This window comes from Patiria miniata, unplaced genomic scaffold (genome assembly GCF_015706575.1).
Source record: "Patiria miniata isolate m_02_andy unplaced genomic scaffold, ASM1570657v1 HiC_scaffold_3, whole genome shotgun sequence".
NCBI classification, from domain to species: Eukaryota; Metazoa; Echinodermata; class Asteroidea; order Valvatida; family Asterinidae; genus Patiria; species Patiria miniata.
The window spans coordinates 5,564,149-5,577,824 of NW_024037069.1; the positions used below are offsets into that span (position 1 = coordinate 5,564,149).

The following is a 13,676-nucleotide window of genomic DNA, read 5'->3' on the forward strand; positions in this document are numbered from 1 at the left end:
TCTGGTTGATGTGGAATATTGTCATCTTGAGTGGCAGCATTTAATCACAAATGAACCAACCTGTAGGATGCATATTGCTCTGGGTCTAATTTCGTTCAGTTTTATTACCCTTCAGTTTCCATTTATTGTACAAAGCTGGTAGGCATGGCCTTATTCTTTAAGAAAACGGCTGGGGAAAAAAAAAAGTGATTGTCTCCATTGGAAATATCTGAAATAATCCTGACAGCGAAGTTGGATCTGAATGGACAGGAAAAATCCAAGATTTTGAGTGATACCGTATGATGTAGAACTAGATGACAGGAATGTGAAATTTTAAATTGCTATGTGATACGCTGATGGTCTTTCATAAATTTTATTACCAAATGAAATTTTTTTTTCCTGGCTGAAAATTTAAACATATTCGTGTTTTTTAATCATTTCTGAATTGCTTGTACATGTTGAAAAGGGCAATGAAAATAATGTGGCGAAGCATCACTGGTAATGACCTAAGTCTACTGGGGTGAAGTCTGACACCTATTAGACAAGGTTCTTCCTTAGACGAGAGACATCTCAGAGTGACCTCCAGGCTACGGGTGCAGGTCTGTTTTGGATGAAAATATACCGTTGATTGTGACTGATTGTTATCTCTGCTAATTACACAATAAACCTTAACAAAGACACCTTGACAACAGAATTGTTCAGCACAAGCAGTTCAATTTATTCAGCAATAATCAACAATTGGACTTTATTTTGGGTGGTTGTTTTATTATCTGGGTCCTTTCCTACACGGGATACAACCTTAACCTATTGCTTGCAGAAGCAATGTACATCAGCATCAGCAATGAACTGTAAAGTCAACAATGCGCAACAGCATTAGCAATATACAAATCAACAGTAAATAAGAAAATACATGTAAGCAATGTGCAACAGCATCATCAATGTACAACAGCATCAAAAACGTACAACAGCATCAAAAACGTACAACAGCATCAAAAACGTACAACAGCATGAGCAGTATACAACAACATAAGCAATGTACAGCAACATCAGTAATGTAAAAAAATGTGTACAACATCATTAGGATTGCACAACAACATCAGCAATGTACAGCTCGTATGCATCTTTGTACTCAAGACGCATCAACCATGCAAGCCAGCATGAGCAACGTACAACACATCAGCAACGTACAACACATCAGCTATACATGCCAGCATAACATCGGTGCAGTTCATACGACTTTGTACATCTACAAACTGTGCATAAGCATTGCACAAACGCAGAGCACAAGTAATCCACCTACTTCTTTTCTGTTCGTTGTCTGCAGCTCAACTGACATACTATGCACTAACTGCCTAAAGTCCCTGCCTAACATGTGCATACATGTATACACACTGTATATACATATACATGCGCCTTGGCTACCAGTGCCATTCAGGTGGCAGCTCTACTGGGCGCTAAGCTTTGCCCAGCCTGTGCACCAACCTAATAGTCGCGTGCATAGTCTTGCGCATTCACAATACATGCAGTAAAATACAATAGAAATAAACTGGCCCTACTATTCCTCACACTTTCCACCACAATTATATACTTGTCCAGAGAAAGTGATCCTAAATCGCAATCATGAAGTTTAAAGAAAGTCTGTGCTTTTTACAAGCAGTTGTGCCTGAGTTGTTCACATGAAGGTTGTTTTTGTACAAGCAATGCTTAAAGCAATCTCTTCAAAAAATATGTAAAACAAATTTCTATAGAAAAGAAAATCCTTATTTTAAAAAAACTTTCCTTAATTTATTTGAAATGTGTCCCCCCCTTGAATGGCAGTTATACCGTTCCATGAGTACAACTTCTGCTCAACTGTTAAAGTTGTTAAAGTACTCAAGATAAAATTTCACACATTATTAATCCAACAATTATTTGAACGCCCCTGAGTTCAGTTTGCAGCAAATGGCATGCACGCTTTACAGGATCGGTAGTTAGATATTAGGAGATCATGGGTCGCTCGACGGAAATCTTGGTTTCTGAGATAATAGATGACCATGTTAAGCCAACTGTTTGTCAGGACAGGCAGCACAAAGGTGAACAGGACTGGTATTGGGTGTGGACTTTGTAAGAATAATGAACAGAGTGGCAAGAGGTTGGCAACAGATGCAGTCAAAACTACAGTGACGACTGTTTTCAGGGCTTTGTTGTCAGGCCTCGCGACAGGGTTTCCTGGTTGAGCGATCTGGTTTTCGACTTGGATGGCTCTCGCTTGGTGTCGCGATATCATGAAAAGTCGTAAATACGCTATGAGAATAACTAACAGAGTGCCGACTACTATGATTAAAGAGAATATTTGTACCAATGTCCTGGAGGAACCTGACTGAAATACACACGCTGGGATATATTTGATGTATTCAGTGTCCCAATGTGTAAATCCATATGCACTTGTCATCAACACAAGGGCTCCCCACATACAACAGACAGAAATTTGAGCCCGCTTAACAGTTACAAGAGATGGGTAGCGCAGCGCATGCACCACTGAAATGTAGCGGTCCACTGTCAGCATCAAGAGTGACATCTGAGGACTGTAGAATAGGATGCCCTCAGCAAACGACAGTACTTTGCAGAATGCCTCGCCGATGTGCTCAGTCTCGGAAATTGCAAGGACAGTCATCGGTAGAGCTCGGAAGAGTCCTATGCCAAGATCGGCAACTGTCATGGATCTGAGGAATATCTTAGTTGTTTCCTGGATGCTGCGGACATGCCTCAGGACTACAAGACACAGCGGGTTGAGGGTCAGAAGTAGAGTGGTCGTTATGATGAGCAGGATGCATCGGATGAAGTTGTACTCAATTCTGTCCTGAGTCACTGGGGTCGTGGATGCATTGAATGTAGACAGGTCTTCATTAGTTCCTGTTGAATTCATGTTGATGCTCATCTTACTTGGTCGGGTTCAATCCTTCAGTAAGATTTGTTTTATTTTACTCCAATGTATGAATTACACTGACAGCAGAACTGATCTTTTACAAAAATCGTTCACATTTACATTGAACTGTTTGAACGTAATAAGAATAGATGTAGTATGAAAAGCGTCACATATTGTCAATTAATGGTAAATTGTATGCAGAGATTTCTGTCTGCAAGTAGGCTTTGTCTCTTGGAAAAAACTAATGAAATGGGTGCGTGTTGTCCTTATGCATAGAGGTAGTGTGTATATAACCAAAGGTCAGTGCTGATTGGCCAGTCTCTATAATTGTGTAGGACTCTGCTTGGCTCCTTGCTATTCTTTTCCTTTTTATTGACAAAATTATTATTTTCATTGTGAGCGGCGCGTTCATATTACAAAGCAACTGTAGGATGCATTTTGCGCTGCTGGTAATTTCCTGCAAAATGCCATTACCTTTGTATTTCCCTAGTTACAATGCAATTATATCAGTGGCTGGTCTCGTTTGTGTTTATTGTTCTTTATAAACCACAACAGGCCAACTGGTCCTCAACTGTTGCTTATTAAACGTCAGATGAGCAGCGGCATTATTGCTTGTTTAAAGGGAATATACATCATTTGCTTTTGCTGTAATTTTCAGAAATGGATGGAATTGGGGGGTTGGAAATATAAAGCAAATATAGTTACACTGACTTTTTGGAGGTTTTGGGTTCGAAAATGCTATAAAAACCAAGAAAAACGATCATTTTCCTGTAGTCTGGTTCCCTGACTCCACATAAGAAGAAACCGAGCAGTTTACATACATTGGGGAATTGTAAGGTCAGGGAACCAGTCTAGCTGGCTCGTACCCGTTCATAGGTTTGTAATCGATTGCAAACAAGTGCAATGGTCAATTGGGGCCAGTATTTGAAAAAAAAGCCAGTTGTTTCCAACGCTGATCGGCCGATCAGCGTTGGAAATTGATACAAAAATACCACTTTTCTGAAAAAATGACAGTATACCATGTGCCATAATTTTACAGGATGCTTTAGACTGTCATTTACCAACATCCTATTAAGGTATTTCGCAAAAACTTGGTAGTTTTATTTTTCGATGTTTGCAAATGTTGTATATTCCCTTTAAAATTGGAAGCTCTTGAGGTGGAAAATATAAAGTGCCCGTTCAATTTTTTTTTTTAGGACCATTCTCTTTTTATTGCCAAATGTTTGTTCAGAATCAAGTTCTTTGATATAACAAACAACCAGCTATTTTCTGACCCTAGAATTATAATAAGTATCTAGCGTAGGTGCTAACCTTAAATAGGAAAAATAAGAGGGAAAATGAAGACAAAAGAAAATTGATCACCCAGTTACCATGGTTACATGAACATTTGTCAGTTCAAGATCTGTGCTGATGGTTTGCCCTGTGGTAGCTCATACACCAATTACTGCCAGAAACTGGGAGTTTTTTTTCATCTAAAACTGTTTCCAATTTATGTTTTAAGGGAAATAAATATACAGTTTTGAATTGAGCAATTTTACAAGCTTAAGTTGGCATCATATGGGCCGTAATTCATAATATTTTTGTCATCATTCCCAAAGTTCCTCTGAGGCATAAAACTACTTCAGCACGCTCCAGAAACTGTTTATTTCATGAGTACTGCAAATTCAATATTTACCTCTGTGATGGGCTAAACAAGCATTTTAATAATAAACGCCTTCCAAAGTGTTTGGGATTAGTCAAATTGCTCTTGATCAGTTAAGCTACATGTAAGTATTAAACTTCAAACTATCATCATACTTTATCATCACACTTATAGCATTTTTAATTACATGAGATTGAGTTGTCAAAGCAGTTAATCCTAAATAAATGGGGCGGGGTGTTCAGCAACCACACCTACAGCAGGAAAATGAAGGAATGGACAGTATTTCAGTCTGCCCCATCATCTGCTTTATCAAGCTCACCCAGAATAGTAAGGCCATGACCAAACTGGGGAGAGCTGTCTGACGGTATTTCCTCTTTTCCTTATAGTTTGTCAATGGAAAAAAATGCAAGCCACAGCCGCAAAATAAGTGATTCTGACATGGCTTAACAATTAGCCTCAGAGGACCTGATGTTTTGCTCCAAGCACTTTAGTAGCTGAATACATGTAAGGTAAAACAAAAATCAAAACGTACTCAGGGGGCACTTTCCTTCAATGGTTCACCATGCTGGAATGTCATAATCTTTCTTTGTAATGGTTACGTCTCGATAGTCCGGCGTACCATTGGCCCGACTTCCCATTGGTCCGACGTTCCATTGTTTTGTCGTCCCATTGGTCCGACATCCCATTGGCGGGGTGTTCAGCAACTTCACCTACAGCAGGAAAATGAAGGAATGGACAGTATTTCAGTCTGCCCCATCATCTGCTTCATCAAGCTCACCCAGAATAGTAAGGCCATGACCAAAATGGGGACAGCTGTCTGACAGTATTTCCTCTTTTCCTTATAGTTTGTAAGTGGTAAAAAAAAATGCAAGCCACAGCCACAAAATAAGTGATTCTGACATGGCTTAACAGTTAGCCTTTTTAATAGAGGACCTGATGTTTTGCTCCTAGCACTTTAGTATCTGAATAAGGTAAAACAAAAATCAAAACATACACAGTTGGCACTCACCTTCAATGGTTCATCATGCTGGAATGTCATAAACTTTCGTTGTAATGGTTATGTCTCGATAGTCCGGCGTACCATTGGTCCGACGTCCCAATCAGGGTAAGCCTTAAGGGTTTTTTTTTGTATAGCAAAACTGCTATGCAAATTTTGATTTGCATAGCAGTTTACCAATTTTGCATAGCAGTTTTGTTATACTCAAATTTAGCCTCGGCTTTGCAATTACTGTTTACCTGTCAGTGTCAGACTGTACAAATTACAAAGCAATAAGAAGTAACTTACGTTAAGCTGTGAACTTAATGACTCATCAGTTGTCTGTTTATTTCAGGAGCTGCATGCTTGCTGGAATAACTTTCGAGTGAAAAAGCAATTTATTAACCCGGGCCATTCCTGGCCCGGGTCTAGATCCGCCTGCCAATTATTGGCAGTATTTGCCTTGATACCGGTAGTTTTCGTAGTAGCCATGTTTTCATCAATATGCTACACAGCGCACAAACGACAACACAGCTGGGATTTTGACGTTTTAGTTCCCACGAATCCCACGTGCGTATCAAGTGATTTACTTGAAGGGGTAAACCCGTTTTCCGTGTCGGCAAAATGTTTAAGGTAAACCGACAAATATCTAATGATGAGAAAAGGGCTTGATTTACCCGGGTGCACGCACGCACCAGTGCATGTAGATTTTAGCTTGTGCACGTAGCTTTTTTGCTGAGCATGCACGACGTGCATGTAACTTTTTTAGCCACCAAAATACTCATTTCATGCATATATTTACCAGTGAGTGAGAATAAGAATAAAGTTTGTTGAATACTTGACCAGATAGTGTGTATAAACGTGTTATTTCTTTTATAAATCCATAAATTATTCCTCGCACAGTCGCAGCAGATTCAAAGTACGAGGTAAAATCTCGACGTACGTCCTGCAACCTCCTCTGATCATGCACGTGATTTACCACGTGATACATGCTGCGGATAATTTGGTATCGCACCGACGCTCCGGGCATTCCCTATGTCCGGATCATAAGTGCGATTCCAAATTATTAGCTGCGTTTATCACGTGGTCTCGTTATCAGACGCCGCCTGTTTACAAACTAAACACGTACAGATTTTATACAGCTGAACAAAATTGACGTTCTTTTTCAGTATTTAAGCTTAACTAAATCAAAACATGATGGATTTTTACCATGTCCGATAGTTGTGGAATTTAGTGGACCGAAATTTGGTGGCAAGTACACTTTGTGTCAACTTTTCATGATCAAAATGTTGTATAGCAGTTTTGCGATGCACTTTAAAAATTGCGTCGCAGTCGGCCTCGAATGTGTCGCAAATTGCGATGCGATACCGCTTATTGCGGACCCTGGTCCCAATGGTCCGACATCCCATTGGTCCGACGTCCCATTTTTCTGACGTCCCATTGGTCCGACATCCCATTGGTCTGATGAAACATAATACTGTGTTGTTACACTGGTTCAGGTTGACTGACCCTAACCCTAATCCTATGGGGCGTCAGACCAATGGGACGTCGTACCAATGGCTTCGAACCAATGGGACACTGGACCAATTGGACGTCAGACCAATGGGACTTTGGACCAATGGGACGTCGGACCAATGGGACGTCGGACCAATGGGACTTTGGTCCAATGGGACTTTGGACCTTCGGGATCAAGTCTGACACCTACATGTATTAGTGTGGAGACGATCTTCTCAACCATGGCTGTTCCCGAAATGAGAGACCTCTCAGAGCGACCTCAATTTTATTTCCAAATCATTAACGAATATTTAATGTCTGTGGCTGGCTGAACATTTCAACATGTTCAAATATGTTTATCATTTCTGAATCACTTGTACATGTTGAAAACTGTATTCAAAGGGCAATGAGAATATTGTGGTGGGGCATCACGGGGCCTGACCTACATTGTAAGTCTGTTGGGATCAAGTCTGGCGCCCATTAGTGTGGAGACGATATTCTCAACCATAGCTGTTCCCGAAATGAGAGACCTCTTAGAGCGACCTCAAGGGGAAGGGTCAAGGCCCATATTGTAGGAAATTTATTACCTATTGTGACTGATTGTTAGTCTGCCAATCTACGCAATAAACCTGCAACAAAGACCCCTTGACATCAGATTTGTCAGCACAATTAATACAATTTATTCAGCACTAATCAATAAATGTACAGTAATTGGACTTTAATGTTGGTGGTGGTTTTATGATCTGGGTCCTTTCCTATACGGGATACAACCCTAACCTACTGCTGGCGGTAGCAATGTGCAACAGCATCAGTAATGCACCACAAAGTCAAATATGCGCAAAAGCATCTGGAATACATGTACAACAGCATCAGCAATTTACAACGGCATCAGCAATGTACATTTGTACAACAACATCAGGAATTCATAGCAACATTAGCAAAAAACGTACAACAGCGTCAGCAATATACAACAGCATCAGCACTAAACAACAACATGAGCAATATACAACAACATGAGCAATATAATAGTAGTAGGAATTCACAACATCAGAGATGTATAACATCATCAGTAATGCACAACATCATCAGCAATGCACAACAGCATCAGCAATGTACAACCTTGGCTTACCATTGCCATTCCTGTGGCAGCTCCTCTGGGTGCTAAGCTTTGCCCAGCCTGTGAACCTAATAGTCACGTGCATAGTTTCATACATAAACCTACCGTAATTTTCGGAATATAAGCCGCGGCTTATACGTTGAATTTGCCCATGAAAACGTTTACTGCGGCTTATACACAGGGCGGCTTATACGCCGAGACTTGAAGAATAAAAATGACATTTTCATGTGTATTTAATGTACTGGTACAAGAAGAGATGTGTTGCTGAAATAATTATCAATTAAGAAAGTCATTAACAAACCGAAAGCACGTCCCACAAAAAGGTACCGAGCGGTAAAAAGTACGGCTAGTGAAAGCTGTCCCTTGGACATCGACAACCGGCCGTGATGCTGCCCATGCTGCATGCATGCTGCAGGGATTCCCCATGGACCACACCATTTGTGGTAATAAAGGGGTGCACTTTCTTGGGAACAATAATTACCAATATTTCCCCAGTTTAAAAAAAGATAAAAAGACAACTAATACTTTTTATGGAGTTTGAAACATATCGTTATTTGATAATCAGTTGTGCAACGTCACAATATAATTTTTTTCTTGAAATGTATGCTAGAAACGATGTAAAACTCAAAACAGGGGTGAAACCACCCCTACAAAATTAATGGATTCGTCCATAAAAATCTCGGCATCGTGTTGACTGTTTTCGAAGAAAGTTACGATCCAAACTTGAAGTTTTGACGTTACTACTCGTTAGTAATCACAACAATTTGATAAGTTTTGCTGTAAAAGCGGACTTGTTTAACCTTTAGGACAAAACAACTCAGCGTATGTTGCCACAAAGCAGGATTTGTAGCGCTCCAGTCAGACAACACATGGTGGGTTGCATACTCTCTCAAGTGCTGGGGGAAAATAATGTCATTCGCCGGCACAGGCTCACTGACGAGCCAGCCGGCAGCAATTCCCGTTTTTTATTTCTCATCATCAATTTCCATATTTGTTTGTAAGAGTAATCGACTGTAAATGATTTGACATAACATTTGTGGCCCTTTTATAGCTTTCGTAGTGCAAATGGAACTGGTTCAGAGCATTTTGACTAGAATTTAGAGGCCTTACAAAATTGAACCGCTGCGGTTGGTGCGGCTTATACGCCGATGCGGCTTATACGCCGACTTCAAATCTTAATTTGCAGATTTTTGCGTGCTGCGGCTTATACGCCGCGCGGCTTATATTCCAAAAATTACGGTAATCGCATGCATAGTCTTGCACATTCACAATACATGCAGTAAAAAACAATGGAAATAAACTGGCCCTAGGCCCTTACACTTTCCACCACAATATACATGTACTTGGGTAGAGAAAGGGATCCTAAATCACGGTCATGAGGTTAAAAAAAATCTGTAATTTTGAACAAGCAGTTGTTTAAAGTTGGGCCAGAGTCGTTTTTTGGTACAAGTAATACTTCAAGCAATCTGTACAAATTGTTATCTTTTTTAAAAAAAAAATTTTCTGTGTAAAAAAAAAAAATTCCTTTTTTTTTTACTTTCTTTAATTTTATTTTGAATTGAGTCAACCCCTTGCAATTATACCGTTCCACGAGTACATATTCTACTCAACTGCTCCTTAATCTACTCAATGAATTTTGCACTTTATTAATCCAGTTATTCTGTAGCTTATCTTTTTTTCACCAAATGATGTTACAAAAGCTGCCAACAGTTATTTGAACACCCCTCAGCTCAGTTTGCAGCAAATGGCATGCAGCATTTACAAGATCGGTAGTTAGATATCAGCAGATCATGGGTCACTCGACGAAAATCTTGGTTTCTGAGATAATAGATGACCACGTTAAGCCAACTGTTTGTCAGGACAGGCAGCACATAGGTGAACAGGACTGCTATTGGGTGTGCACTTTGTAAGATAAATGAACAGAGTGGCAAGAGGTTGGCAACAGATGCAGTCAAAACTATAATGAGGACTGTTTTTAGGGCCTTGTTGTCGGGTCTTGCAGCAGGATTTCTTGGTTGAGCGATTTGGTTTTCGACTTGGATGGCTCTCGCTTGGTGTCTTGATATCATAAACAGTCGAGCATACGCTGTGAGAATAACTAACAGAGTGCTAACAAGAATGGTTGAATAGACTATATGTACAGTTGTCCAGGAGGAATTTGGTTGAAATGCACACGCTGGGATAGATGTGTAGTATGCAGTTTTCCAATGTGATGTAAATCCGTATACTGTTATCATCAAAACAACTGCTCCCCACAAACAACAAACAGAAATGCAAGCCCTCTTCACAGTTACAAGAGATGGGTAGCGCAACGCATGCACCACTGAAATGTAGCGATCCACAGTCAGCAGCAGGAGTGACATCTGGGGACTGAAGCTTAGGATGCAGTCGACAAATGACAGCACTTTGCAAAGCGCATCACCGATATGCTCAGTCTCAGAAATCACTAACACAGTCATTGGGAGAGCCCGGAAGAGTCCCACCCCGAGATCAGCAACCGTCATGGATCTTAGGAATATCTTGGTTGTTTCCTGGATGCTGCAGACATGCCTCAGGACCACAAGACACAGCGGGTTGAGGGTCAGAAGTAGAATTGTTGTTATACTGAGCAGGATGCATCGGATGAAGTTGTACTCAATTCTGTTCTGAGTCACTGGGGTCGTGGATGCATTGAATGTAGACAGGTCTTCATTAGTTCCTGTTGAATTCATGTTGATGCTCATCTTACTTGGTCGGGTTCAATCCTTCAGTAAGATTTGTTTTAGTTTACTCCAGGGTATGAATTACACTGACAGCAGAACTGATCTTTGACAAAAATCTTTCACATTTACATTGAACTATTTGAACGTAATAAGAATAGATGTAGTAAGAAAAGCGTCACATATTGTCAATTAATGGTAAATTGCATGCAGAGATTTCTGTCTGCAAGTAGGCTTTGTCTCTTGGAAAAAACTAATGAAATGGGTGCGTGTTGTCCTTATGCATAGAGGTAGTGTGTATATAACCAAAGGTCAGTGCTGATTGGCCAGTCTCTATAATTGTGTAGGACTCTGCTTGGCTCCTTGCTATTCTTTTCCTTTTTATTGACAAAATTATTATTTTCATTGTGAGCGGCGCGTTCATATTACAAAGCAACTGTAGGATGCATTTTGCGCTGCTGGTAATTTCCTGCAAAATGCCATTACCTTTGTATTTCCCTAGTTACAATGCAATTATATCAGTGGCCGGTCTCATTTGTGTTTATTGTTCTTTATAAATCACAACAGGCCAACTGGTCCTCAACTGTTCCTTATTAAATGTCAGATGAGCAGCGGCATTATTGCTTGTTTAAAATTGGAAGCTCTTGAGGTGGAAAACATCAAGTGCCCGTTCAATTTTTCTTAGGACCGTTCTCTTTTTATTGCCAAATGTTTGTTCAGAATCAAGTTCTTTGACATAACAAACAACCTGCTGTTTTCTGACCCTAGAATTATAATAAGTATCTAGCGTAGGTGCTAACCTTAAATAGGAAAAATAAGAGGGAAAATGAAGACAAAAGAAAATTGATCACCCAGTTACCATGGTTACATGAACATTTGTCAGTTCAAGATCTGTGTTGATGGTTTGCCCTGTGGTAGCTCATACACCAATTACTGCCAGAAACTGGGAGTTTTTTTTCATCTAAAACTGTTTCCAATTTATGTTTTAAGGGAAATAAATATACAGTTTTGAATTGAGCAATTTTACAAGCTTAAGTTGGCATCATATGGGCCGTAATTCATAATATTTTTGTCATCATTCCCAAAGTTCCTCTGAGGCATAAAACTACTTCAGCACGCTCCAGAAACTGTTTATTTCATGAGTACTGCAAATTCAATATTTACCTCTGTGATGGGCTAAACAAGCATTTTAATAATAAACGCCTTCCAAAGTGTTTGGGATTAGTCAAATTGCTCTTGATCAGTTAAGCTACATTTAAGTATTAAACTTCAAACTATCATCATACTTTATCATAACACTTATAACATTTTTAATTACATGAGATTGAGTTGTCAAAGCAGTTGACCCTAAATTTAGGGGGCGGGGTGTTCAGCAACCACACCTACAGCAGGAAAATGAAGGAATGGACAGTAGTACAGTCTGAATCATCATCTACTCCATCAAGCTCACCCAGAATAGTAAGGCCATGACCAAACTGGGGAGAGCTGTCTGACGGTATTTCCTCTTTTCCTTATAGTTTGTCAATGGAAAAAAAATGCAAGCCACAGCCGAAAAATAAGTGATTCTGACATGGCTTAACAATTAACCTCAGAGGACCTGATGTTTTGCTCCTAGCACTTTAGTAGCTGAATACATGTAAGGTAAAACAAAACTCAAAACGTACTCAGGGGGCACTTTCCTTCAATGGTTCACCATGCTGGAATGTCATAATCTTTCTTTGTAATGGTTACGTCTCGATAGTTTGGCGTACCATTGGTCCGACGTCCCAATGGTCCGACGTCCCAATGGTCCAACGTTCCATTGGCCTGACGTCCCATTGGTCCGACGTTCCATTGTTTTGTCGTCCCATTGGTCCGACATCCCATTGGTCCGATGAAACATAATACTGTGTTGTTACACTGGTTCAGGTTGACTTTGACTGACCCTAGCCCTAATCCTATGGGGCGTCAGACCAATGGGACGTTGTACCAATGGCTTCGTACCAATGGGATGCCGGACCAATGGGACGTCAGACCAATGGGACTTCAGACCAATGGGACGTTGAACCAATGGGACGTCGGACCAATGGGACGTATGGACAATGGAACATATAGAGCCATGGGCCATCAGACCAATGGGATGTCGGACCAATGGGATGTCGGACCAATGGGACGTCGGACCAATGGGATGTCGGACCAATGGGACGTTGGACCAATGGGACGTCAGACCAATGGGACTTCAGACCAATGGGACGTTGAACCAATGGGACGTCGGACCAATGGGACGTATGGACAATGGAACATATAGAGCCATGGGCCATCAGACCAATGGGATGTCGGACCAATGGGATGCCGGACAATGGGACTTCGGACCAATGGGACTTCGGACCTTCGGGATCAAGTCTGACACCTATTAACGTGGAGATGATCTTCTCAACCATGGCTGTTCCCGAAATGAGAGACCTCTCAGAGCGACCTCAATTTTATTTCCAAATCATTAACGAATATTTAATGTCTGTGGCTGGCTGAACATTTCAACATGTTCAAATATGTTTATCATTTCTGAATCACTTGTACATGTTGAAAACTGTATTCAAAGGGCAATGAGAATATTGTGGTGGGGCATCACGGGGCCTGACCTACATTGTAAGTCTGTTGGGATCAAGTCTGGCGCCCATTAGTGTGGAGACGATATTCTCAACCATAGCTGTTCCCGAAATGAGAGACCTCTTAGAGCGACCTCAAGGGGAAGGGTCAAGGCCCATATTGTAGGAAATTTATTACCTATTGTGACTGATTGTTAGTCTGTTAATCTACGCAATAAACCTGCAACAAAGACCCCTTGACATCAGATTTGTCAGCACAATTAATACAATTTATTCAGC

At 40.6% G+C, this 13,676-nt stretch overlaps 2 protein-coding genes across 2 annotated transcripts; both read right to left on the minus strand.

The window, feature by feature from the left end:
• Window positions 1-1,118: 1,118 nt before the first annotated feature.
• LOC119738373 (C-X-C chemokine receptor type 2-like) lies at window positions 1,119-2,884 on the minus strand. The gene is made up of 2 exons (XM_038213247.1): window positions 2,468-2,884; window positions 1,119-1,232 (listed from the first exon to the last, which is right to left on the minus strand). The coding sequence occupies exons 1-2, from the start codon at window positions 2,882-2,884 to the stop codon at window positions 1,119-1,121; spliced, it is 531 nt and encodes a 176-aa protein (XP_038069175.1).
• A 2,199-nt stretch (window positions 2,885-5,083) lies between these two features.
• On the minus strand, window positions 5,084-10,824 carry LOC119738381 (C-X-C chemokine receptor type 2-like). The gene is made up of 2 exons (XM_038213255.1): window positions 10,408-10,824; window positions 5,084-5,236 (listed from the first exon to the last, which is right to left on the minus strand). Exons 1-2 carry the CDS (start codon window positions 10,822-10,824, stop codon window positions 5,084-5,086), a joined length of 570 nt encoding a protein of 189 aa, XP_038069183.1.
• Window positions 10,825-13,676: the final 2,852 nt, after the last annotated feature.

What these genes read in the sequence shown, in the direction of transcription:
- LOC119738373 (XM_038213247.1), bottom strand. Translation starts at nt 2,884, where the DNA reads ATGAATTCAACAGGAACTAATGAAGACCTGTCTACATTCAATGCATCC. An exon ending in CGCTGCGCTACCCATCTCTT is followed by an intron (nt 1,233 to 2,467) that starts GTAACTGTTAAG and finishes GCTTATGCACAG; the next exon opens with TTTGTAGATGTACAAAGTCG.
- LOC119738381 (XM_038213255.1), bottom strand. Translation starts at nt 10,824, where the DNA reads ATGAATTCAACAGGAACTAATGAAGACCTGTCTACATTCAATGCATCC. An exon ending in CGTTGCGCTACCCATCTCTT is followed by an intron (nt 5,237 to 10,407) that starts GTAACTGTGAAG and finishes TTCCTGCTGTAG; the next exon opens with GTGAAGTTGCTGAACACCCC.